This window comes from Phytophthora ramorum, assembly GCF_020800215.1.
Source record: "Phytophthora ramorum isolate Pr-102 chromosome Unknown Phyram_PR-102_s0024, whole genome shotgun sequence".
NCBI classification, from domain to species: domain Eukaryota; phylum Oomycota; class Peronosporomycetes; order Peronosporales; family Peronosporaceae; genus Phytophthora; species Phytophthora ramorum.
The window spans coordinates 296,008-321,165 of NW_027150670.1; the positions used below are offsets into that span (position 1 = coordinate 296,008).

The 25,158-nt window shown below is 55.3% G+C and overlaps 12 protein-coding genes across 12 annotated transcripts; 7 read left to right on the forward strand and 5 right to left on the reverse strand.

The window, feature by feature from the left end:
- Positions 1–108: 108 nt before the first annotated feature.
- Positions 109–1,022, forward strand: KRP23_15032 (Plant UBX domain-containing protein 4; the record flags this gene model as incomplete). The annotated part of the gene is made up of 3 exons (XM_067885924.1): positions 109–446; positions 505–822; positions 893–1,022. The coding sequence occupies 3 exons, from the start codon at positions 109–111 to the stop codon at positions 1,020–1,022; spliced, it is 786 nt and encodes a 261-aa protein (XP_067736927.1).
- A 162-nt stretch (positions 1,023–1,184) lies between these two features.
- On the forward strand, positions 1,185–1,746 carry KRP23_15033 (uncharacterized protein; the record flags this gene model as incomplete). Its single annotated transcript, XM_067885926.1, has 3 exons — positions 1,185–1,313; positions 1,382–1,511; positions 1,571–1,746. The coding sequence occupies 3 exons, from the start codon at positions 1,185–1,187 to the stop codon at positions 1,744–1,746; spliced, it is 435 nt and encodes a 144-aa protein (XP_067736928.1).
- Positions 1,747–2,006: 260 nt separating this feature from the next.
- On the reverse strand, positions 2,007–3,240 carry KRP23_15034 (Thioredoxin domain-containing protein 5; the record flags this gene model as incomplete). Its single annotated transcript, XM_067885927.1, has 3 exons — positions 2,007–2,349; positions 2,425–2,609; positions 2,668–3,240. 3 exons carry the CDS (start codon positions 3,238–3,240, stop codon positions 2,007–2,009), a joined length of 1,101 nt encoding a protein of 366 aa, XP_067736929.1.
- A 379-nt stretch (positions 3,241–3,619) lies between these two features.
- On the forward strand, positions 3,620–6,225 carry KRP23_15035 (putative type-1 restriction enzyme MjaXP R protein; the record flags this gene model as incomplete). Its single annotated transcript, XM_067885928.1, has 4 exons — positions 3,620–4,534; positions 4,606–5,630; positions 5,719–5,881; positions 5,950–6,225. 4 exons carry the CDS (start codon positions 3,620–3,622, stop codon positions 6,223–6,225), a joined length of 2,379 nt encoding a protein of 792 aa, XP_067736930.1.
- Positions 6,226–6,243: 18 nt separating this feature from the next.
- Positions 6,244–7,778, reverse strand: KRP23_15036 (uncharacterized protein; the record flags this gene model as incomplete). The annotated part of the gene is made up of 3 exons (XM_067885929.1): positions 6,244–6,636; positions 6,714–7,217; positions 7,284–7,778. The coding sequence occupies 3 exons, from the start codon at positions 7,776–7,778 to the stop codon at positions 6,244–6,246; spliced, it is 1,392 nt and encodes a 463-aa protein (XP_067736931.1).
- Positions 7,779–11,077: 3,299 nt separating this feature from the next.
- Positions 11,078–12,213, forward strand: KRP23_15037 (uncharacterized protein; the record flags this gene model as incomplete). The annotated part of the gene is made up of 4 exons (XM_067885930.1): positions 11,078–11,150; positions 11,213–11,712; positions 11,779–11,818; positions 11,882–12,213. The coding sequence occupies 4 exons, from the start codon at positions 11,078–11,080 to the stop codon at positions 12,211–12,213; spliced, it is 945 nt and encodes a 314-aa protein (XP_067736932.1).
- Positions 12,214–12,376: 163 nt separating this feature from the next.
- Positions 12,377–12,616, reverse strand: KRP23_15038 (Molybdopterin synthase sulfur carrier subunit; the record flags this gene model as incomplete). The annotated part of the gene is made up of 1 exon (XM_067885931.1): positions 12,377–12,616. The coding sequence occupies one exon, from the start codon at positions 12,614–12,616 to the stop codon at positions 12,377–12,379; it is 240 nt and encodes a 79-aa protein (XP_067736933.1).
- Positions 12,617–12,737: 121 nt separating this feature from the next.
- KRP23_15039 (Anoctamin-7) lies at positions 12,738–18,656 on the forward strand (the record flags this gene model as incomplete). Its single annotated transcript, XM_067885932.1, has 5 exons — positions 12,738–12,833; positions 12,895–13,462; positions 14,432–18,298; positions 18,365–18,541; positions 18,643–18,656. The coding sequence occupies 5 exons, from the start codon at positions 12,738–12,740 to the stop codon at positions 18,654–18,656; spliced, it is 4,722 nt and encodes a 1,573-aa protein (XP_067736934.1).
- A 32-nt stretch (positions 18,657–18,688) lies between these two features.
- On the reverse strand, positions 18,689–19,594 carry KRP23_15040 (uncharacterized protein; the record flags this gene model as incomplete). The annotated part of the gene is made up of 2 exons (XM_067885933.1): positions 18,689–18,760; positions 18,836–19,594. The coding sequence occupies 2 exons, from the start codon at positions 19,592–19,594 to the stop codon at positions 18,689–18,691; spliced, it is 831 nt and encodes a 276-aa protein (XP_067736935.1).
- Positions 19,595–19,816: 222 nt separating this feature from the next.
- KRP23_15041 (Heptahelical transmembrane protein ADIPOR3) lies at positions 19,817–21,289 on the reverse strand (the record flags this gene model as incomplete). Its single annotated transcript, XM_067885934.1, has 1 exon — positions 19,817–21,289. One exon carries the CDS (start codon positions 21,287–21,289, stop codon positions 19,817–19,819), a length of 1,473 nt encoding a protein of 490 aa, XP_067736936.1.
- Positions 21,290–22,760: 1,471 nt separating this feature from the next.
- KRP23_15042 (Adenylyl cyclase-associated protein) lies at positions 22,761–24,155 on the forward strand (the record flags this gene model as incomplete). Its single annotated transcript, XM_067885935.1, has 1 exon — positions 22,761–24,155. One exon carries the CDS (start codon positions 22,761–22,763, stop codon positions 24,153–24,155), a length of 1,395 nt encoding a protein of 464 aa, XP_067736937.1.
- Positions 24,156–24,376: 221 nt separating this feature from the next.
- Positions 24,377–25,135, forward strand: KRP23_15043 (uncharacterized protein; the record flags this gene model as incomplete). Its single annotated transcript, XM_067885938.1, has 1 exon — positions 24,377–25,135. One exon carries the CDS (start codon positions 24,377–24,379, stop codon positions 25,133–25,135), a length of 759 nt encoding a protein of 252 aa, XP_067736938.1.
- Positions 25,136–25,158: the final 23 nt, after the last annotated feature.

Consider the following 25,158-nt stretch of genomic DNA (forward strand, 5'->3'; position numbering starts at 1 on the left):
TCACTAGTACGTCATCACAATCAGTACACTCGTCACTCTTCCGAATGAGCTACTTTCACTATAGTCACTCTTCATCTTCAACTAAGAAAATCCTCGCATTATAGCATCATGGTGAACATCGTGGGGCTCTCGAGTCTCAGCAACCGCAGCGACGACGACGAGCGCCAGAGCGGCGACCAGCCCAACCAGTACTACGCCGGAGGTGCGACCGACCGCGGTGGAGGCAGCGGCCTGTCAGTCATCGGCCCCGGGGGCGGCGACGACCACGTGGCCAACATCATCGGCCGAGCGCAGCAGGACGCGCGTGCAGCCGCAGCGGCCGGGGAGTCAACGCAGCCGCGACACATCATCACCTTCTACAGGGAAGGCTTCACGGTGAACGACGGTCCGTACCGCGCGCGCTCAGACGCGGCCAATCGCCCGTTCCTGGAGGCGCTGGAGCGAGGGTAGGAAGTTGCGACACAAGAGTAGGTGGTAGGGGTTTCTCATGCTTTTGCACTGCAGACACGTGCCACAGGAGCTGGAGGGCGAGAACCGCAACGAACCGGTTGAGATCAGTCTCGTGGACAAGAGAGAGGAGGACTACGTGGCCCCACCTGCGCCCGCGTACACGGCATTCAGCGGCGAGGGGCAGACGATGGGGTCCGCCACGTACGCGGCGGAGGCTGTGATCCAGGGAGACGCGGCGTCAGCTGAACGCCCCGTGATCGACGACAAGAAGCCGACGACGACGCTGCAGATCCGTCTGCACAACGGCCAGAGACTGCGGGAGACGCTCAACTTGGACCACACGATCCGCGACCTGCACGCGATTATCCAGCTGTACGTTGTTATTAAGGTGGGTGATGTTGTGCAGAGGATTCATTGATATTTGTTTATTTGGTTGTGGTAGCAACGACGCGGGCGCACTGCCGTACACGCTGCTGGCGGGCTTCCCGCCTCGCCCCGTATCGTCGGATCTGGCGCAGACGATTGAACAGGCTGGCCTCAAGGGCGCCGCAGTCACGCAAAAGCTCATTTAAGACGGGCAGGCTGCAGCTCGGGATAGTTTTCTAGTTAATCCAAGCAACCGGACGAATAGCGCAGCCAGCTCTTTTTGCACCAGTCCACTTCAACGCTCGTGGTTCTCTTGATCAAAGTAAACATTTATATTTCCGTTTTTTATTGGCCGACGCGACATCACCATGGCGGCACCGAGACGCGGCGGAAGCACGGCCAAGGCCTTCATAGGGCAGATCTACGCGGCCCTGCATGCTTCCAGTCGCCCTACGCCCACCATCAACGGCGTGGACTGCTCTCGCCTCTGGATTCAGGTCCATAGACCCTCGTAATATACCACTCAGTCCATGCAAAAGCTCAGTTGGGACTGTATTTTACGCAGGGTGTCGTGGTCGAGACCTCGGGCGAAGGAAATCAATGCACTATTGACGACGGCACTGGAGTTTTGCGATTGGAACTCAAGGTTTTCCTGAAAAATGCACCTCCGGGTGTCGACGCTCGACCACAATTGGGTAATTAGTATTGAGTGTGAAGGTGGAAGGTGGTATTATCTCCTGACTGGTGTGTGCAGGTGACTACATCATGGCTATTGGGCCTATGCAGAAAGGGAAGGAGGCTGCTGGTGCAGTCCGCACGTTGTTGGCACACCAGGTGGTGAAATTGGACGCCAAGTTGCACCGGGAACCAATGTGGTTCCTGGAAGTGATCGAGTACTGGACGTCAGTCGCCAGCACCCTAACAGCGTAGAGCCCAAGCCACTACTGGTATTTAATGCATGGAATACGAAGCCTCGAAGCTGTACCTGCTCATTATCGATCCTTGATGGGAGTGATAACGAACTAACACTACGGTAAGCTAGCCTAGCCTGCCTGTCGGTCTCGAGTTGCGACTCGTGACACCTCTCTCGCTTCCTTTTTCTTCTCACTATCGATCAGCGCTTCACGCGTTTCGAGCGCGCAGAGCAGCAGCATGACCTAAAGAGGCATCACTCGAGCGAGGAAGCCGAGTTACTCGTCCTTGGGTTTCTGGCCAGACTTCTTGGCGTCGGCAGCGGACGCCACACGAGGCGGCAGCTCCTCGCCCTCGTCACCCTCCTTCTTCTCGGCCTCCTTCTCGTCCAGAGTCTTCTTGTACTGAGCAACATCGTCCGCGCCGAGCCAGTAGTCCAGCATGGCCACGAGGATGGCCACGACGATGGCGATCACCAGGATGCCAGCCAGGACGGCCAGCACGGTGTGCTCCGTGGCCCACTCGATGGTAATGTCCACGATCTTGGAGAAGAAGCCCTCCTCCGGGATGGGTCCGGTCGACTCGGCCGTCTTCCAGCCGCTCTCCACGAAGTCAACGAACCTGCAGTCACCGACACCACAATTTGTTAAGAACATCCGCTGCAACAAACAATAAAGTAAAATAAAACACACGTACGCCGGGAGCGAGCGTCCACCCTTGTAACGGTACACCTGGCCGTCGTTCACGTAGAACAGCGACGGGTAGCCATTCACACCGAACCGCGAGCACACCCGACGGTGCACCGTGCAGTCCACCTTGGCCACGTGCACCTTGCTGCCGTTCTCCTTGAGCGTGCGGCTCAGCTTGTTCCACGTCGGTGCCTGCAAAAACCTCATGAGTGCTGCCCTCCCACCTTTATAACCCTTTCATTCTCCGTACCAGTCGCTTGCAATGTCCACACCAGGGCGCGTAGAACTTGATGAGCCACGGGTCCTTGCTGTTGAGCACCTGATCCTCGAACGAGGCCGTCGTGAGCTGCTCCACGGCGCTGCGACGCTCGTTCTCAGCCTGCTCGGCGGCCGCGGCCTGACGCTGCTCCACGAACTCGGCGTACGACAGCACGCGCTCGCCAAAGTCCTTTTTGTAGCCATCCGTGGCGAACGCGACCATGGCGGGCACGTCGCGGCGGCCGTTGTAGTCGTATGACTTGCCCTGCGCCACCACCTTCAGCGTCGGGTATGACCCCACGCTGAAGCGCTCGCACACACTGCGCTCCGTGGTGCAGTCCACTTTGGCTACGCGCACGTCGCCCGAAGCCTCCGACAGCTCGTCGATCGTGGGCGCCAGCTTCTTGCAGTGGCCGCACCAGGGCGCGTAGAACTTGATGAACCACACGCCGCTGCTGGTCTCGTGGTCGAACGTGGTCTCGGTGAGCGCCACTGGGGCCGCCTGCGCGCGCGGGGCCGCTAGTGCCAAGGCCGCGAGCGACAGCAATAAGCCGCGGAACTGCATGTCGTGAGGTGTTGAGGGGGCACGTGTCCAAATTGCGTTGTGATTACGGAGGACGCGATGACCAAATGTGGGACACACCAAATCGGGTGAGACACACTAATATCCATTCCAAAATCAATTTCCTGCGAGACTTGATGACGTCGAAAAAGTTTACCAAACCTGTGAAAAAATATATTTAGTGGCATATTTTTTCACAGGTTTGGCAAAACAAAATATTCCGTGGCATTTTTTCCCACAGGTTTGGCAAAAATATATATTCTCAGATTCACTCAAAGAGGAATTTCACTCAAAGAAGGAATTTCACTCAAAGAAGGAATTTCACTTTTAAAGTGAAATTGTTGTGTCTTTTTAAACACAACAGTTGAAGAGAGCGCGACAAATGCCGTCGCAGCTGCTGCCTGCGGACTGGCAGGTGTGCGTGTCCCGCTCCAAAGGCAAAGTGTACTACCACCACGCGCGCGCCAACAAGACGCAGTGGTCGCGCCCCACACCCGAAGAAGTCGCGGCCGCCGACGCCCAAGCAGATGCGAGAGAGGACCGACACACAGTTGAAGAGAGCGATACCAAGCGCCGCAAACGAACAGTTGAAGAGCACAAACACGGCGGCGTTCTGCATTCCCTGGTGATGGCTTCCATGCGCGCGGGCGGCAGCTCTGTGACTCGCGGGACCAAACGCGCCGTGGTGTTCACTCCATGGCCCCACCAGTGGGTAGCAGTAGAGAATATTATCACGTCCATTCAGAGAAGGACACTCGAGGATGGTACAGTGTCTACCGGGACAGAGACTTTTTTATTACAACACAGTACAGGTGCAGGCAAGACGCTCACGATTGCGGCGCTGACGCACCAGCTGCTGTACGTGAAGGACTCTCGGTTGTTGCAGTTCCACACGGTCGTGGTCATGCTGGACCGCGTGAAGCTGAACGAGCAGGTCGGGGATGCAGTGGAGCGGTACCTGCGTCGCAATGGCGTGGACGAAGTTTTCCGAGCCGAGAGCATCGAACACTTAGCCAAGTTGCTGGATGTGAAGGAGCAGCAGAGTCCGCAGCGGGTGATTATCACCACGACGCACAAGATGGGGCTGCTGGTGAAGGATGAGGTGCTGCTCACGAGGTTGCTGCATCGCAGCTCCAATCCCAAGCGGAGTGCTGAGGGGAAGGGAGGCGAAGAAGACGATGCGTTCCAGCGCGTGGCCATTATCACGGATGAAGCCCATCGGTCACACACATCATCTACACGTGACGCCATCGAGAAAGTCATGAAGGCAGGAGAAGGCAGCCACGCCCAACTCACGGTGCGTTTGCTGAATTGCTGTATATACTTTTTGGCTTGGCGAACGACTCATCTGTTTTGCTATGAACGTAGTTCATCGGTTTTACGGCAACGCCGAATACTGATGCGCTTGAGCTGTTTGGTTCTCCAGCAGATGATGGTTTTCAGCATCCGTTCCATTGCTACCCGATCGCCCAAGCCACCGCTGACGACCGCATTATGAACATTCTTAACGATTACACTTGTGTACGCTGCGAGATTGAGACCTCGGTGTTCCCCAAACTGGTGCAAGAGTTGTTACAAACGACCCGAGGCGCTCGACGCCGTATCATCGACCACGCGAGTGATGACGTCGCCGTTCTGAAGGCAAAGGCGCTGATCATGATGACGGATTTCCAGAGTATGAAACGAGAGCACCCGAAGGTGAAGTGTATGATCGTGGTACGCAGTCGGCAGGACGTCGTGCGCTACTTCAACTTGATCACCACGTTCATCGCGAAGAGGAAGCTTGGGTGGAATTGCTATGCCGCTTTCAGTGGGACAGTCGCGCTGGACGTCGAAGCTGGAGCCTCAAAGCCCGTCACAGAGCAGACACTGAACAATCGCAGCGTCACACTCGCCATCAGCGATATCGTTATTGTGTGTGACAAGCTAGACACAGGTTACAACGAACCTCTGTTGGCTTGCATGTACGTTGATCGCTACCTGCGCTCCAGCGCACACACCGTCCAACTTCTTAGTCGTCTCAATCGTCGCCACAAGAACAAGCCCAGTGTGCACGTCCTAGACTTCGCCAATCACGAGGCGCAGGTTCGGAGAAGCTTTGCCGATTTCTGGCAAGAAGCTAAGGCCCCGCTCTCGTCCGACACGATTGACAAGGCTACCGAGCAGATGGATCTAGCGACGGCGATCGTTGTTCTTTGTGACCACTTTCCAGAATTGTGCTCTACTCCGATCGACATCGAGGACCCACGCACTTTTGTATCAGACCGTATATTGCCGCTAGAGCGCGACACTTTCCAGCAAGTGGTTGATGCACTTCGGGGGGCCGTCTTGGCTTTCAAGAGGCTTGAAATGGCAGGACATGATGATTTCTTCGAGTCAATTTGTCCGGTCAGGTACGTCCAGCGTTGGAAGCACAGCACCCGATGCATTCTACCTGCAACGTCCATTCTAATGGGATTTGCTGTTCTGGTGGTGTTACAGCTATTATTTACTGTATGAGCTCAAGAAGGAGACAGAAAGCCATCTTGTCGCGGTGGAGGCAGACGTTGAATTGTCGCTGGACAACATCAAGACAAAGATGTCTGCTAGAGTCAACAACTATTACAGATCATTTTCTGGGGCGCTGCACCCTCAATCGCTTTTGGTACGTCACCGAACCCTTTGATTTCATTACGATGCTCTTACTTCTCTAACTAATTGCTGCTCTAATAGGATCGTGTGGAAGATGACTGCAAGTTATCGGATATGGTATCGTGCTTGTTGCAGTTTGGGGAACTGGAGCAGTTCGAGGCTTTCCTTTCTGGGACTTCTGCTCGAAACAATAAGCAGGATCTTGACCTCTCTGTTGCGGCACGAATGATTAACGCAGCTACAAGGTTTTCGAAATCTACTGCATCCAAGAAACGAGAAGCGGAGGAGGAATCGCGCATGTCAGCGAAGATCGTGCTCATGCGAGAGGAGCTCGCCGCATTTAAGCAGGGTGACTAAGGGTTCACGCATCGTTGATCAGTCTAATTCGTCATGTGTTCGTTTGATTTCCTCTAGCAGTAAAGAGAATCCGCGGTAGAGCTCTTGGAATCCTTGCAGCGAGTAGGCACATATATCGAGCGTTCGCGTCGGGGTGAGGATGGATAAGCATACCCGGTCGTTTGTCTTGTTGGAGGCAGCTCTGCGGAACACCGTCGTCTGTTTCCCTGTTACGATGGCGGTGATGCTATCGACTGGAATGCTTTTGTTGTGGGAGAAAAGACTTGATCGGTGGTGCTGGGGATAATCGTCGACGTTGAAAAGCTGCTGGTGACCACCAGCACCCTCCGTAGGAGGCTTTGTCCACATAATGTGAGAGCACAGCGCATCTGTGAAAATGAGCTTCGCGTGTGGCTTCCCTAGACGTCCATGCTAATCAGGCAAAGGAAACAATGTCAGACTACGATGGAAGGAGTGCGAAAAAGAAGACTCCGATCAAGCGAACGCACCTTCTCCACCAGGAACCCACGCTGAAGTTTTCTTTTGAACAGGTCAATGTCAGGCTCTTTTTGAGCTAGAGAAGTAGGCACCGTGGCCATCTGGGCAGACTTGTCCTCATCGTGATTGTCTGGGACTTCGAGGTGTCGTTCACTGTGAGGTGAAGGAGCTGCTACAAGTGGCATATACATTGGCGATAGTGATTCCTGTCGCTCAACGACGCGAGAATTCGGTGCTGGCAGAAGGAGCTGCTCCAAAGCACCAAAGAATTCGTCGTGGTGGGGAGAGCGTTCGAACTGGAAGTAGATCGCTTCTCCACTAAAGCTGAACTGAACTCGGCGCTGCTTGACCCCGCTAGGTGACGTCACGTGAATATCTCCGAGATCAATTCCTGTAATATCGGCGATGCTCATATTCAGCGCGGCAAATGCTGCAGCGCGCCGCTCCCAGATGAGCATCGTGAACTCTGGACAAATAAAAAGCTTTCCTTCGCACCATCCCTCCCATGCACCTCGCTGCAGTCCCGAACAAATACGTTAGAACCGAGCTACACATGATGTCCATAAGCAAATAGGACGTACCGAATCAACGCTGATTCCTGTCGTTAGCATTTTGATCTGCTCCTGCGCCAGCTTGATGCCGTGAGGTAAGCGAGTTTCTGTCTCGCGTTCGTTGTGATTGCCGACGTCTTGGTGCCAGGATCTTCGGTTGCTCGAAAGATCTCGCTCAGGTCCTGCATCTTTAGTAAGCACTTCCTTGTGAATTGAGACGTCACCTTCTTCTACCGAGCTCTCGTATTTAGTGAATCGGTCCTCTTCGCTCTCGTCATCCTGTTGCGAAGTTGGTCTCTGATCGTCAGAAGGTTCAAACAACCACGAATCGTCTGCAGTGTCTGCACTCCCTGGAGCTTCGCTTAGGGCAGTATCAAAAATTGAGATCGTCGTCTCCGTATCGGCTCTTTGAGTATTCACAATGCTCCCGTGTTCACTTCGCCCTACACTTTTTGGGTCTTCTCCGTAGCTGACGTCGCTTTCGTTATTTGGACTGCGCCGGGGGGATTCGAATGTATCACTCATCGGAGATCGCAGAGCGAGACGCTGGACACTGCCAGGGCTTACCACGCTCGCTTCATCGGTCACCCAGAAAACATCTAGCTCGGACTGACTGAGTGGCCACACAAACGTTCGGTCAGGTCTCCTTTCAGAGTAAATCGATGATTCACTCCGTGTTGGGGATAGTAATTTTTGCGCTTGGATTGGTGAGTCGGCCTTCTCATCCGGTGAGTTCTTCATAGTAAAGAAGGTTTTAGCTGGACACGAGAGCAGTATACACACGTACATCGATCAGACAAGTTCAAGAGCAAGCTGCTAGAACAAAGAGGCATTACCTGAAGGTGTAGAAGCCGCGGATGAGTGCTTCACTGACCCAAGCTCTGGTTCATTCTGGATTGGTAAAGCCTGGCGCTGCGTGTCGACGTCCGTATCCGCGAAGACTTCGGCAACGATATTTGCTTGTGAGCCGCTACGTGGAAGCGTACTAACTCCTGCCAATGCGATCTGAAAAAGAATACTAGCAGCCGATTTCAATCCGTCATGCTGCGTATTGGTTGAAGACGCTTTCGTCGGCGCTTGATCCATTGTAGCTTGGACATTTGAGACTGGCTGATTGTTTTGTTCTGTCAACGTCGCAATGGGCTGATCGTCCTGATACTTTTGGTACATCTGAGTCTGCATGAAGGTATCTACAAACCGCATCTCAGTAGCATCGAGTTGTTGCTCTACATCTTGCTCGCTTAAACGAGAGCAAGTACTAGTCAGTTGCTCAATATGGCGATGTATCCGATGAATCACGAGATGAGTTGAGAGAGGCAAAATGTTGTCTCTGAATGAGTCTGCTACACATCCCAGCATTTGCTTCGTAAATCTTGTCAAGTCACAGGAAAGGCTTTCCAATTCAGGCATTCGGGACTTGCCAAACGCACGCTCGTCTTCCGAGTGTAGTTGCACACGATTTTCCATCAGGTAGAGTATACAGGTGCCTTTCATACACTCAAAATCGCGCGGAAGTTCATCAACGCCGCAAATTAGAGGAACAGGGGCCTGGCGTAGGAAAACAATATCAAGGTAAGTAACAGAGAAGCCAGCGGAAAGTTGCCATCCAACTACTGCGCACCTCCATGTACTCGTGCATTGAGAGAGGTAGCACGCTAATTAGTGGTCCAGCCCAGGTTAGCGGATGCAGCAGCGACGCTAGTCCCAGCGTTGCAGACGACAAAAGCTGAATCTCATCGGAAACTACGATCAACTTCATCTCGACGAGCAACAGGCTCAGAATCTGAAGTAGACGATCGATTGACAAGCGCGAGAGTAGCGAGGGGAGAGCCCACTGTAACAGTAGTGCGACCTTCTCATCTGTATCATTTTCTTTGTGCGGTCGAGTCAAAGTCAACTCGAGGCTTGGTGATGGAAATACGTCGACCGATACTGAAGCACCTTTGTCTGGAAGGGGGACCCCCTTCAGCTTTTGCAGGATGTCATCAATGTAAGCTGCGTGCTGAAATAAATCATTGTTAGCACCGAGTGTGTCTGTTGTAATAAATGCTACACAAATCCCAACCTTGTCTGGCACAATGCAACTCAAGGGTCCACAACCACTACTCGCGCTTGAGTCGAGCTCATTTCGGAGATTATCTGTCGAAGATTCAGGAATTTAAGATCAGATAACCATGCTAATGAGTTATGAGACGTGTTCGTACCTAGAAATCCCTGTAAAACCGCCCGAAAGAAGGGAATCAGAGGAATCTGCGCAATAATGCAGTAGCAGATCGGTAGCAATAAATTCTTGCCATCGTCGCCACCTCCACGAATGGTTATTGTTCCTTTCATACACATAGCATATTGAACGCTTTGGCCTTGCACACCACCACCTGAGATCATAAGGACGAAAAACTCTCCTTCCTTGGAAATCGAGGATGCGCTTTCATCTGGATGTTCGTTGCACTTGTCAACATTGACAGCCACATTGACACTCTTGATCCCAGTGGGAAAACAAAAATGCTCAAGACTTTCAGCATTGAATTGGCTTTCCGGAGGGTGCGCGAACGCGACACTTGCTTCGAACATATTTTCACGGTGGTTCCAAAAGTTTCGGATTTTGACATCAAGCATGTCGACCCCAATCACGGCAAGATAGTCAAACAGAGCAGGTGACGAAGAGAGTTGCTGCAGTCCATCAGATTTCTGCTACACAATTGCAGACATGGAAATGGTAAGCGGAAGGAGTCCAGTTCAAGACAAGCTTGGAATTCGTCGTACCTCTTTGCTGCTCGTTCCTCCAATATACTGGTCGAGAAAATTGAGATGGGAAAGCTCGCTGTTCAACGAATTTTCTAGTACTTGTAGCGAGCCGTACAGATCATCAAATAATCCGTAGTCTCTGGAGTTCTCGCGCTGGTCTGTTCCTGGATTGTTTACCTGCGTAACGTTGATACCATTGTATTCGAGCCAAGAATTGATGGCGAGGTATCGATCCATGTCCACGACCGTGACCACAGGTTGTCGCCGTGGTGATCTCACAGACACCACCCTATGAGGAGAGTGACAGCTATTCTCTTCGTTTGGATCCGAGGGATACTTGACCGGAGGATTGGAACGTCGCCTCCACGGAGACGAAGGTGAAGCGTCCGTCAAAACTTGGAGAGCTTTCGGTTTAGGACTCCACTTCTCTCGTAGATGATTGATCTGCTTGACCCTGCACCAAAGCAAGAACAAGTCAGCGCTCCGTCACTAAATCGAGCTCGACAGGCGCCTCACCTGCCCATGCTGCTGAAGATGGATTTTTGCCTGCCAATGCTGGCCAAGTCCTCTTCGCTATCGCTCATTGCGGTCTGGAGGTCTGAGTGAGCTGGGAATCGTGTAGGAAATCAATATGCTGCACCTATAGGCATCGTCTGCACGGAATCGGAAGTTCGACTGGCCTGGACAACGGACGGTTGCGGAAGAGCCAAATTAGGAAGTCACGAAAGTCGTTCACAGTCTTACATGTCGGTGCATATCGCTAAAATTTGAAGCCTTTCAAGTCACTTTTGCGGTGATAGCACTGCATCAATGGTATTCATGAGGACGAGTCGTGTAGATATTTACTGCCATGTGAGGCCTAGAAAAAGTCAACGTTGACACTTCACTTCAACTTCAGTTTGCCTCTATCCTTAAAACACATACCCTGCTTCAACTAGTATACCATACAAAGGGTTTCGTTCAATTTCGGAAATATTACGGTACCTCGCACAAAACACGCGTTGCAGCTTCCCATCCAGCACGGTAATACCTGTCGACGCAGTCACGGAAGAGGACGCACTCGCAGTAACTGCAGCACCATGGCGAGCACCAACGCGAGCACCGCTCCCGCCAAGCCCTGGGAGAAGCGCCAGGCGAGCGCCGCCCAAGCCGGTAAGCTGTCCTTCTTACCTCCGATCGTTATGCTGTCCACTAATCTGTTCCTCTCTATACAGGCGGTGACCTGCTTGCGGCTGCTGGTGTCGTGCCCCAATCGACCGCTTCTACTGCTGCAGCGGCCTCGCGACTGGCAGAAGGCTCTTCTGCGCTCGTTTCCGGTGGTTCTGTACCTGCGGCGGCCTCCACGTTCGGCGGAGCAGCTGCACAACCTCAGTATGGCGCTGGGACTGGTTACGGGGCGACGGGATACGGCACCACAGGCGGCTATGGCGCTACAGGTTACGGGACAGGATTAGGATCCACGTACGGGACAGGATATGGGGGTATTGGGGGCTACGGCGGTGGTGGATATGGCGGTATGAGCTCCTACGGCGGCATGGGCGGCTATGGAGGGGGTATTGGAGGCTACGGAGGAGGGTATGGCGGCTACGGAGGCATGTCGAGAATGGGATACGGAGGCGGCATGATGGGCGGCATGATGGACCCCAATAGCGGAGGCCTGGGCTGGCTCTCGAGCTTCAACCAGATCGTGAGCTCCATCGGACAGATCACCGAGGTACGCGATAAACTGCTCGTTAAACTGTCCCTACAAGCTGAAGACTAACTCTGTTGTTGTCTGCAGCTTCTCGGGATGAACGCGGAGGCACTCAATTTCTGCATCGGTGAGGCCCTAAACCATCCTATCCAGTTTAAGGGTCATGCTAACCAGAACTTTACGTGTGCAGGGAGCTTTGTCCACTTCCTGGAGCGGATAGGCGCCATGTGCGCGGGGATTGCGGCCATGTTAGCTCCCCGGCCAGTGTTCCCGCCCGGCCACCCTCGGCACGGCGAGCCGCCAGCCACAGAAGAAGAAGAGCGGAGTCGACGGCGCCGCGTGCGCATCTTCCAGTTCATGGTGAGCATGGCGGCGCTCGCGGTCGTGTACAAGGGGGTGCGGTGGCTCACGCGACTGCGCGGCCGGACGGCGCCCAAGCTGCTGGTCGCGCCGCCGCCGCCTACCATGGGACGAGACCTGGAGAGCATTTTCCAGCGCACAGTGGGCGTCAAGCGCTTCTAACGGGGTCGTGCGCCTGCAGTGGGAACAGTTAGGTTGTAGATTGTAGCTCGCCTCTTGCTGCGTGGCAGGCGGCTGAGAGACTCAAGACACAGACGCAGCAGACGCCAAGGTTCGGGTTATATATTGTCGTTTGTGTGTCTCTCTTGTTGCTAGGCTGCTGGAGTCAGCCCCCGCTGATGGGAGGGATGAGCGCCACCTCGTCTCCGTCGGCCAGCGCCACGGCGTCCTCCGAGTACTCGAGGTTGCGCGCCAGCGTGATGCTCTCGAGGGCGGCGTGCGGATACTTGTCCATTAACAGGCGGCGCAGCGTGGCCAGCGTGGCGTCGCTTGGCAGCCGCAGCTTCTCCTCACGCAGGCCGACCTCCTCGCGCGCCGACGCGAAGTACAGCACCTTGACCTGCATCGACGGGGTCCGATAACGTGATGCTGCAGATTGTGTGTCTGTACACAGGAGCGGATCTTGAAGGGCAGTTGATCAGCGACCGCCTGGAAGAGACTTGAGGATTTGCGGTTAGGAGGCGACGATGAAGGCGGCGGATGGCGCGGCGGGGAGGAAGCCGTGGCGCTATTACTACGTGATGGCATTCCCGCTTGGCAGCGGCGGCGTCACGCAGGACAAGGCACGAAGGCAGGCCTGACGTGTGTCAATCGAGGAGTTTCTAATGGTTCTCGTTTGTGCAGCTCGAGGAGATGACAGAGATGACGACAGCAATTGAACAGCGAGAGGAGGAGTATCTGCGCAAAGTAGAGGCCAGGAATGCAGCACATGCAGCAGCACTGGAGGCGGAACAAAGAGCTGCAGAACGGAAGGGGAAGCCCACGATGGCGTCGCATGTGGCGTGGGTTCTACGCAGACTGTATGTGGTCTCGGTAGTGTTGTTGCTGCTGGCGGTGGGAGTGTTGTACGTGATGTTTTTGAGAGACGACGGGCGAGACCACGTGCCCGAGAAGCTGATGAGAACGGCGGCGATATCTGTAGTGCTGTTACTTGTGGTGAACGCTGGCGGCTGGGTGGCTGCTCACAGGAGCAGTGTTAATGGAGCACGTGTGCTGCTCGTGATAAATGTCGCGCTAGTCATTGGACTGGCGCTCCTCTTGGACGAGGTGAGGATTGCCCAAAGCAGTCACAAGAACCTTCGTGGAGCCTTAGCAGGCAGTCAAGGTAGCCTCACTCAAGATGCAATCGATTTGATACTAAACGGAGGCACGGTGCCCTCACTGGTACAGAGATTCGTGTTTGATGCACCGAGTGTGTTTCTTCAGTGGTTGAGTGCACATTGTGCTGGCCACCAGACCAAGAAGCACGGATATGCATCCGTTGCCATCGATCGACGCGATTTTTTCTCCCCGATGTGGAGAGATAGCGAAAAGACTTGCATCACTTCAGCTCTAAGAAGGTGTATCCGAATCGACGAGGTTGTCGTGCCAGTACTTATCGGCGAACTGGCGATGGTTGCACTGCAAGTGCTGTTCACAGGCTTGTTTTTGGCTGTGTGCGACCCTCTCGTGGCTGGGAAGACGTCCAAAAGACGAAGACCGCTTCCTCTACCCAAGTCTACAAGTTCAGCACAGAATTCATCAGCAAATCTATCCACAGCACTTAGTCGGCTACTAACTTTTGGTACTGTGTTGTTTGGCTCTTCGAATGCGATAGCGAGCACTGACCTGTTGCACTTCTGTTCCGTTGCGGACTTTCACGCGCTTTTCACATGGATACTGGTGGTGTGTCTCGTGTCGGGGCTATCAGCGATGTTTGCTGCTCTCCTAGTGGGCTGTCGGTGGAGACAGCAACTGGCAGGTGTGCTGCTTGTTCTAGCAGTTGCTGCTGAAGTTTTCATGCTCGCAGAGCTCATCAAAACGGCTGCCGAACTCATTGGACCCGATATGACAGCCGACAGTGATCAGGTGCAGGTACACAAACTACGTGAAGTGTACGTGAAGGCATCGGCACAAACGTGCCCATCGATTAAGCATTGGATTTCCCACGTCTGCGTGGGCATGGCAGCCGGCAAAAGTCCGGCCGAGTTTGATCTTTCCTGTCAGCATGAATTTGTGGCTCTTTTGGTGGCGTCCTTCAACTTTACGGATTCGTACCTGGCGTGGTCGATAGGTGTGAAATTGGCTCTCCTGGTGCAACTCATCCTACCAGCTCTTCGTCAAGCGGTTGTGAATGTGGTGTCTTATGTGTGTTGTATATCGTCGCGGGACAATTCCGCAGTAAACGATGTGGAAAGGGTCCTGCAGCAATCTTCTCCCCCTCTTGACTACGACGAAGCTCTGGAGATGTACTTACGATCAATGAGAACGAAAGACCCGGCTCGTATAGCTGCGGAGCGTGAGGCCTTCGAGAAAGAATGGTCTACTAGAACGGGAAGGATGCTGTCTGATGTCCACACCCCACACGTAGTTGTTACTGCCAACGACTTTGGCGCAATTGTGCGTACGCTCATGCTACGTCGGCTAACTGCAGGATGCAAACTGGATGTAAGTCTAAGTGTATCGGCAGACGGTCAGCACCTGCTTGTTCGCATTTTTGCGTCAGACAATCTTCTGCTGGCGACGTTGTGCGAGAAAGAAACATATCGTCTGCAGTTCGCAGATGCTGTTGACCCGGGAAGGAATTTCTGGCGCGACAAAAAGGAAGTCAATGCAGACCAGAAGGTGCTTGATGCAAATACAGTCAAGCATAAACTGAAGCTACTGTTAGCAGAAAAAGCCATGCCACCAAAGGAAGCTGTGTGCTTTCCTGGCGAGTCACTGCCTCGCGTATCCGCCCGCGTTCACGCACTTTCACGAATATCGCGTGCTCCCAGAGGGTTAATCCGTTGCCGTAATCCCGCCCCAGCGTTTGCCAGCTATTCGCCGAACATTCAACGTCAGTTTATCTACAAGAAGTATCCCAATCGACTCGATATACCAGATACATATCGACGATCAGCTGTGCTGCGTACAATCGACTGTATCCGTCTCACGCGGCTCATCGTCGATGCCGAATTCGACACGAACGCTACAATCACCAGTGGCTTAGCGTCATCTTTTCACTGTCTCCACAGCAGCAGCAGATTCGACCTGAACTCTCGTGCGGCGCTCGCTTCGTCGTGGATTACGTTTTGGCACCCGATTCAGCTTCCGGGAGAGTTTGGGCCGGATGAACATGCAATACTAAACCTGATGGGTCGTCTAGCTCCGTTTCGCCAACCGCTGCAGCGTGTAAGAGACTACTTCGGCGAGTTAATCGCCTTCTACTTTGCGTGGCTCGCATTCTACGCCAAGATGCTGGTTCTGCCCGCGGCTGCTGCTCTTGTTGTGGTGGCTGACAGTCGAACACACCATTCGCTGGTCGCGGAGTTGTGGATTTTCTATTCGAATCCGCACAGCTTTCATAGCGACAATGCGAACGTGTCCGAAGGAGTTGACAAGATTGGAGCAACTCTGTCGTTACCTGAAGTTATCCTGGGTCTGGTGGTGATTGCTTGGAGTTTTGCCTTAACCAAGTTGTGGGAGCGTACGAGTGTATGGTATCAGCTTCAATGGGGCGTCACTGCTAGTGATGCTGTCAGTGAGTCAGACAGCTTTCATTATGACGACGACCGTGGTTCCCAGCAAATATCCTCGACTTGCTCTGAGTTTGCGTATGTCCAACGGCAATTATGCTCTTGGTTGTGCGTTCTGTGTCTAGCTAGCACTAACTTGGTGGTGGTGCTCGCGCTGCTTCTCGCTCAAGGAATGCTCGTTGACGCTGCGGGCGAAAAACTCGCAGTTCTCGGAAGCTTCCTGTGCCAGGCTTATCTGGTTCAATGGAATGGTGCTTGTATCCCTAGTGTGGCCCATGCGCTGAGTAGGTGGGAGAACCCGGGGTGCTCAAGTGACCGTCCTGCATATCGAGGTTCTATGGTCGCCAAGATGTTCACTCTGCAGCTATTCAACACCTTCACTGGGCTGATTATTCTGATGCTGAGCGGTGTAGGTGGATTGGCGATGTTAGTACAATTTGTGGCCCCTCTTCGGCCTTTATACATCGCTTACAACGCCCGCATTGAAGGCCACATCGGTGTCTTCATTCAGATGGAGACTCTGCTAATCGCGCTTTTTGCAGCGCAATTGAGCATTCGCGTCTTCCTGATTGTGTCTGCAGTTGGGCGTTTTCGCGCGGTCCGTCGAGAAGAACGAAGTTACAGCAGAAGGAGGTACGACGAGGAATCGACTCTGTCGCCGTACCCGGGGCCCCACAAGGATTACGTGCAACTTGTCATGCAGCTTGGACTGGTTGTCACGTTTTCCGGGGTGTGTCCATTGCTGCCAATGCTGGCACTGATCGACTGTGCTGTTAAGCTTCGGCAAAACGCACTGGAGCTTTGTTGCATACGGCAACGGCCAGAGCCAGAGGAGGTCAAAGCTCAAGGAATCAGCGACCTCGGGCTATGGACGCCTTGTGTGTTCCTTATGCTCAAGATCTCTGTGCCCATAGCGCTTGCTCTTGTGTTTTTCACGGCAGACAACTACGACAGCGTCGCGATTGAGCGTCGAGTGGGGTGGTGGCTCATAGGGGTGCTAGGTATCTGGCTGGTAGCCCAGTTGCTATGGTTTTTGGTTCCGCGTGAAAGTCGCCAGGCGGAGGAAGCTCGTGCACGCAACTCTTTCCTAGTTGACCGCTACTTCGGCCATGCTGAAGTCATTGAGCAAAAGGCTCCATCGGAAGGAGAGAATCGTGGCATTCGTGCTGAGAAGAGAGATATTAATCTCCAAGAACCCGCACCTTCAGCAGAAGAATCACTGCAACACTATAAAGAACGTCTGGAATTGCTCCAGCGCCTGAATGTGGCCTTGCGCAAACGAGAAGAAATCGGCGGTCCTATATCTCTTCTCGCTGCAGAGATAGTTGTGCCTGGTGAAGGCGTCAAGCAGAAAACTGAAGCGTCTGATGCTGAAGTTCATGTGGAAGAAGAAATGGAGGAAGGAAGGTACCCGACCAATGCCAAGAATGCAGAAAAACCCGTGGTTTCTTCAGCCGAGGAAGAAGTAATGCGCCGGGCAAGCGGAAGCAGCGAAGAGATGATTGTGGGCTACTTTCGACCCGTTCGGGGCACGTGGCCTCCTCCACAAAGTCTTGAAGGCGAAAAGGGATTAGAAGAGTTAACAGCGAGTATTATCGACCCCATCGAAACACCGCTGCAACGTCCTCCACGACGAGGAAGCGTCTTCCCCGAGACACCTCCGATTGCAGATTTGAACAGCAGCGAGGGTGGTGGCGAGGGCATTACAGGCGGTCGAGTTGAGAGTGGCAGTGAAGCTATCGTGGCAGGGCAGCCATCCCCAATGCGGCTTTCCAAGCTATTCAAGCGGATGCCTCCATCAGCTCTGGATGAATCATCCCAGTTGCAACCCCACGTCTCTCCATTTGTGTCGGCGGATTCCTCGCCTCCGCAGCCTGGTCTCGATCCAGGGATATTTGCGCCTGCGGAGCCAGCGACTGATGAAGGCACAGGCTTGATGGCTGGTGCGAACAAGGTACTGGAGGAAGGAGAGGATACTAACCGTGAGGCCTCGCGTGAGCTAGAATTGCTCGAAGAGAAGACAAGGGTACCAGCATCAATTGATGATCAGCCTGCCATCACTATCACCGCCTCTAGTGTTGATTCTGGGGTGGACTCGCGGCAGCGTCAATTTTCGCCCCGATTGAGTTTCTTGACCCGAAGACCTAGGGCTCCAGTATCGACTTACAGTGACGATGGGAGCAGCAAAGCTAGCCAGGCTGATGCTGGCGAACGTACATTACTCCGGCAGCTTTCACCTCGGCTGAGTTTCCTGAGCCGCAAGTCTAAACGCTCTAGTTCGAAAGCTAGCGACAGCGAAGACGGCAAAACCGTGCCTGGTGGTAGCTCAACTGCGGCTGGAAGCTCAACTGTACCCGAACAATCTGCGCCCAGGCGGCTGTCGAAGTTATTCAAGCGTGTTCAGCCCCCATCGTCTACGGCTGCTCGCTCACCTGAGCCACCTCCGCGTGTAATCGCTGCGATATCGACATTCGACAGGACGGAGACTGCGACGGCACCGAGCGACACATTCGACTTCCTCTCCGACGCCCGTCAGTATTTGTCTGATATTTTCCAACCTGTTCCCCAACTAACTGGTGCGTTTGTCTGTTGTGTAGGTTCGGAGGGCTCAGTGCCGCAGACTTCCTTGCCAGTGCAGAGAAGAAGGTCGAGTGGCAACAGGCCGCAGCCGCCATCACCGCCGCCGGTTTACGAGCGAGTTGATCTGTCGGGGCTTGAGGCTGTGCGTGAAGCTGCAAACCGCCGTCAATTCGACTTTTCTGCTGACGAACAAGGTACAAACACGCACAACCATTAATTGAGAGGTGGTTTGGCGAGGAGACTAAAGGCACGTGTATTTGTCTGGTGTTGGTATCTGAATGGTCGATTATCTCAGTGTGGAAGGAGTGAGTCTTGCTACAAAACGGTGGAGGCGTGCTCGTTCAATTCGGAGACATGGGCTGCAGAGGTGAGGCTGGGCGGAATTTCGCGAGGAAAGGAACCGGTGACTTTGTCTACATGTAGAAGGAACAGAGCATGTGTGAGTTCCCTGTTTCAGCTCACCATGCAAATGCTGGGTAAGTACTTACTCCGTCTCGATACCTATGCTGCCGAATCTCCTGGAGCTGGGGTAGTAATCCTTCTTGGTCAAGAACGATTTCCAGTCTTAGTGCCTCGTTGGCGCTCTTGCGAGACGTGTGCGTCACACGCGAGCTGAAGGCTGGTTTTGCAAACGACGACTTGGGTGGAGAGCGAGCAGATTGTGCTTTGATTGCCTCTAGGTGGTGCAGCTGCTGTTGGGATGGAGGCGAGAGTGGCAAGGGTAATACGTCTTCTCCCGGCGCAGCGCCGAAGAACCCCTCCTGGTCTCGTGCAGTACGTCGTCGAATGTCCTGGTTGCTGGGCAGCGCGAACTTGGTTTGGAAGTCGCGGCCATTTGCCTGCGGGGCCCAGTTCACAGGCGACGTTGGTTCGCGGAACTCGTGGTCGCTCGGAGCTCGGTACGGCGTGCGCGTAGTCGGCGAATTCTGCCGCGCGGCCTCCGTCGCCAGCGCGAGTCTGGCAGCTACGGCCCCCCGCTCTGCTGCCGTTGCGAAGGCCGGATAACGATCTGCGTCTCGAGGTGATCTATACGAGGGCTTGAGCCGCCGGATGTCACGCTCACGGGGGGAAGCCGACAAGCTTACTTCACTCGCCAGCGCGTGCTCGAAGGCGAAGAACCGGTCCTGCGCGTCAAACGAGCAGCGTCCTGTGCTCTGCATTTCATGCGCCAATGACGACGGCAGCTCCAGTTGCAGCTTCGCCACGGGGCTACCAGCTTCCATCTTGCTCGGAGAGGACGCACGCATCCGGCCTACACACAAGTCGGGGCGCGAGAGAACCAGGTTCCGTTGAGTTAGTTCACGAAGTCGGCCAGCAATAGCCACTCACACGAGACTGCCATGAACGGCACAAGCACTTGTCGTTAAAATAAGCGCACTGTATTTAGCCCCGCCGTGAACTTCCTTCCAGCGGCAGCGGCAGATGACACGCGACTAATAGATCCTGAGCTTAGCTGCAGTTCCCTGTGACTATGCTTCGCACTGCGTGTTCCAGCGCCACTCGTACTGCTGCAGGGCGTTCACGAAGTGCACGAGCGCCGCGGCCACGACGCAAATGTGCCACAGCTGGTGGCTCGAGAACCACAGGTCGAAGCGGCCCGGGTAGAAGCGCTCCGGGAACTTGGTAGCGTAGATGATGGCGCCGCTCGTGTACAGCAGCCCCATGAGCAGCAGCGGGCCGATCATGACCGTCACGTGCGGGTCGAAGAGCCCGAAGTGCCACACCAGGTGCGTCACGGGCACCACGCCGAAGAAGCCCAGCGCCAGGAAGATGCACGTGCGCGCCACGAGGAACTTGGGGGTGCCGAAGACCGGCATGAGCGCCACCGTGAACGTGATCGCGGCCATCGTCGAGATGGACACGAGGTAGGCGTTGCGCAGCCACGGGTGGCAGTAGAACGAGTAGTAGATCATGGGGTAGAACGAGCCCGCGATCAGAATCGTGATACCCGCGTAGTCCAGCCGCGAGAGGAACAAGTAGGCCGAGCGGCTCACCACGAACATCAAGTGGAACGTCGCGCTGCACGTGAGGCAGATGACCGCGCTGGCCATGAACACGAAGATGGGCCAGTGCGGCACGTTGTGCGGGCCCTCGGCGCTGGCCAAGATGTGCAGTCCGTTGCGCACACTGTCGGCCACGCCGGTGAGCTCCTCGAGCGCGTACTTCATGGGCAGATCGGCACCCACCTGGCTGGCCACGTCCTGCAGGAACCCCGAGAGCGCCTCCACGCGCTGGCCCAGCTGCATCTTGAGCGACGTCACCTGTTCCGAATGCGCGTCCCGCACGTGTCCGCCGAGCCGCGCGGAAAGCGCGCCCAGTTCGCTGCGCAGTTGCTCCATCTGCGCGCCGACGGAGTCCGAGAAGCCGCCCACGTTTTGCTCCACGAGCGCGTGGAAGCGCTCGAGACTGGGCAGCCGCTGCAGGCTGTGGTCGAAGATGACGCTGGCCACTTCGTAGTACTTGGCGGGCGCGACGCGACCCGTGGGCGGCGGGCAGAGCTCGGGCAGCCCCGTGGCCAACAACATTCTGGGCGTGTGGTGGCCGCCCGCCAGCCACGGCTGGTCATTGGCGCACCAGGTCTGGGGCGTCGTGAGACCCGCGAGTGCCGCCGCGTCGGCCGTGGGGGACAGCGCGTGGCCCGAGATCGCCAGGTAGAGCATGAGCATGAGGAAGATGAAGGACCCGACCATGTGCGTCCACACGTTGAGCGTCTCGTTGTGCAGCTCGAAGAGCGAGAGGAAGCAGTCCCGCGCCGAGTAGTGCAGGCGGTACCCGGAGCGGATGTACGAGTTGTCAGCCAGGTACGCGAAGCCCTCGGCGTGCAGGCGCTCGAACGAGTGCAGCTTGCTGGCAAGGGCGGGCATGGCGTCGTCCTGCGGCTTGAGCTGCGGCGGCTGCTTCTTGGTGTGGCTACGCAGCAGCATGTGGTGGCCCGTTTCCATCCTGGCCGTTGCGACGGGCGTTGGAGCGTTTCGCGCCGCTGGCTTCCAAGTTCTACAGGGCAGACAGCGCTCCCAAACTGGTGGGTGACTTGGCAGAAGCGGGAATGGACTTCATTCGATGACCAGCCGTGTCGACGGGCCATGAACACATAATCCGAACACTAATGTGGTGTATCACCCACCACCAGACCTCTCTATCGTTGTCCGCTATACTGCGATGACCTGTTTACACTGATATATCCTGAGAGAGTATATTTAATGTTCATTGCTGTACACATACTGATATGTCTGTATATTGTGCTGCCTATGTTATACGCATAATTTGCAGTGTGCCTTTATGCACGCCATCTTGCTTGACTCTCATCTCTCTGGCAGAGAGGGTCTTCAGCGCTTTTTGGTGATCCTTTGAAGGTATCCGACATACGAATCTCGCCGCCAGTCGGATTCATGACACCTCGGCAGCAGCAGTGCCATTCCAGGCCGACGAGATAACCAAGTTGTGTGTACCGGAATCGGTTTCTCTACGTAAGGAACATTCATCTCCGAGCTCTTGGACCTGCAGCTCACGACGATCTCGATGTTGGACACGACGTTATCGGAGATGAGTTTAGCCTTCTCGAACGCGATATTGGCCTCCAGAAGGATCGTGGCTCTCTCAGCGAAGATGTTAGAGGCCTAGACCAGCTCGCGGAGTCGGAAAAGGACGACGATGAGTCAGCAAGTAACATGGTCTGCTGGGCAATTTTCGGGCGCGAGAGAGTTGCTACATTGCGTAATAATCGAAAATCGTTGGCTGCGTCTTGCTGAGCTGCAAGCAAGCCCACAGGCTCGCCGAATTCACGGCCCACATACAACCACAGCGAGTTCGCCAATCACTTGGGTGGTTGTATGTGGAGCGCACACCCAAGCCGTTCGTCAACCTGAGCTGAGCCAACGACGTCCGCGTGCAGTCCAAAACGACGAGCCTGATGATGTCCTGGCGGGTGGCAACACCCCGCTGTCCCCAACCAGCTAAGCGTATACACTTATGAAAACACTAGGTATCTGCCGAAGTAACCTGTAGACTAGCGTTGCGTCTAAGGTCGGTCGTTATTCAAGCGACCACAGGCGAGCAAACTTGGAGGCCGTGCGCAAGATACCGACACTACTGTGAGCGGCCTAATCACGCGAGCAACATAAACACTGGTCCTACCAGTAATTAATCAATAGTCCGCTAAATTATGTTGTAGCCTCAGTATTTTCGTCCAATCGGTCGTTGCGTTGTCGCTTCAAGTTTGTTTTCGTCTTTTCAGCCAATCACAGTGCTCCTGGGTTCCGGTGGCGTTAGTCCCTCTTACTTGTTTTTTGTATGCATTTTTCACACATGTCGCACATTTCTCGCTTCCCGCCACCGACTTTACAAATACACCACCAACTTATATAGATCGCAACCCAGAGAAATCATTTAGAGAAAATCGAGACATCGACAAGCATGAGTGACGCCGTGAAGCCGCTGCAGAGTCTGCTGGACGCGTTCGGCCAACGCCTGGCGCGCGTGGAGGCGCAACTGGGTGTGAAGGGAGCGGCAACTCCCGCTGCTGCTGTTGCCCCGGCTGCTTCTGCGCCCTCCTCCGCCCCCGTGGAGCTGTCGCCGCAGCTCGAGGCGTACGACGAGTACGTGGCTCAGTACCTGCCGCCCTTCGTGGACGTGAGCAGCAAGCTCGGCGACGACACGCGCAAGCTAGGGGAGGTGACGGAGAAGGCGTTTGAGGCCCAGCGCGCGTACCTGCTCATGGCCAGCCAGTGCAAGAAGCCAGCGTCACTGAACCCGGAGCACCTGAAGGACCTGCAGGCCTGCATCAAGGAGATCAACGCGCTGCGCGACAACCGCAGCGAGTTCGCCAACCACCAGAACATGGTGAACGAGGGCATTCAGGCGCTCGGCTGGCTGTGTGTCGAGCCCGCACCCAAGCCCTTCATCGAGTCGTACGTGGGCGGGTCCGACTTCTGGGGCAACAAGATCCGCGTGCAGTACAAGACGTCCAACCCCGACCAGATCGCGTTCGTCACGTCCTTCAAGAATCTGCTGACGGAGCTCATGGCCTACGTCAAGGCGCACCACACGACGGGCGTCACGTGGAACCCCAAGGGCGGCGACGTGGCCAGTTACAGCCCCACAGCGGCGTCCTCGACCAAGGCTGCGGCACCTGCTGGTGGCATGTCCAACATCTTCGCCGGCATCAAGTCTATCGACCAGAGCAGTGGGAAGACGGCGGGGCTCAAGAAGGTGACCAAGGACATGCAGACCTGGCGCAAGGACTACAAGCCCGAGGGAGACGCCCCCGCCCCTGCTGCCCCCGTTGCAGTTAAGAAGCCGGCCGCACCCGTCAAGGTCGCCAAGGCTGCTGTCTGCGAGGAGCGCAACGGCAACTGGCAGATCGAGCATCAGACCGGCCCCGAGCCGCTCACCGTGAGCGGCATCAACATGAGGCAGCAGGTGTACATCTTCGGGTGTGAGGGAGCCACGATCCTGCTGGAGGGCAAGGCCAAGAACATCGTGTTGGACTCGTGCAAGAAGACCAAGCTCATCTTCGACAACGCCGTGTCCAGCATCGAGATCGTCAACTGCAGAGGCGTGCAGGTGCAGTGCAAGGGCGTGGTGCCGTCCGTGGCCATCGACAAGACGGACGGCTGCCTCGTGTACATCTCGTGGGAGGGCCGCGAGGTGCAGTTCGTGACGTCCAAGAGCTCGGAGATGAACGTGGCGTTCCCGGAGGGCGCAGGCAGCGACGACTACGTAGAGAAGCCGATCCCGGAGCAGTTCGTGCACAAGATCATGGACAACCTGACCATCTCGTCTGATGTGTCGGACCTGTACTCGCACTAGATCTAGTCGCACGCAGCTTTGGAGACGTGCAGTCTGGTTTCAGCCGGCAAGGCATGCGGTGCGTACCAATGGAGTGATTCTGTTTAGCCTTCCACGACGTCCGAGACCTGTTTTTCCTTTCGTACCCGTGAGTTGTGGAGGAATGCACTGAGCTTTACTTTTGGCCGAGTTTGTCTTGTGAAAGGTCGGGACTATTATCTTGTTGTGCGGTGCGAGCAGGAATGGGGAAAGCGATTGAGACGGCGACACCACCGCCGCTGGTCGTGGAAGAGGAACAACCAAGTCCAGACGCAGATCCACCAGGCCCGACGACGCTGATCTCGCTGGAGCAGCTTGAGCAGATCGACACTGCAGAGTCGGCGGCGGAACGAGTCGAGCGCTTGCAAGGCGCGTTGGGCGTGCATCATTACCCTGTGAACCCACGCACCAGTGTGTGGGTGGACTTCTGCTTCGGCGTGCTCAACTTCGCTCGAGACGAGGCGCGCTTGCCGTCCGAGAAGACTCTGTGTCTCCTCACGCTGGCACACGAGGTGTACGTCTTCGCAACACAGCCGCTGCCTGCCGCGGACTCATCGATGAGCAAGATCGCTGAGCCGGTACCAGTATCATCAAACGAGGGCATCGAGCCGCAACCAGCGACCAAGGTGGCTGCACATGCGCCTCGTGCTGCTCCAGACGAGTACCCGACGACCGAAGCGGTCTACGATCACTTCCGCGACAAAATCCGGCATACCAGCGGTGTGCTCGACTCGCGAGACCAACCTACTGCAGAGACGACCTCGCCGCTTGCAACTCCCTTCTCACCGATGCAGGTGGCGCGGATCGTAGCGTTCTTCACGTCCACATTCTTCCGGCATTTGCGTGCGTATCAGTACTTGCATCGAGTGCCGCGCCCCAGCGTGGTGCGCGAGAGTACACTGCCCACGGAGACGCCGCTGCCTCCCGCCGCTCTTGCCGACGCCAGCCTACACGCGGAGTGAGTGAGTGAAGCCGCCGATCAGCT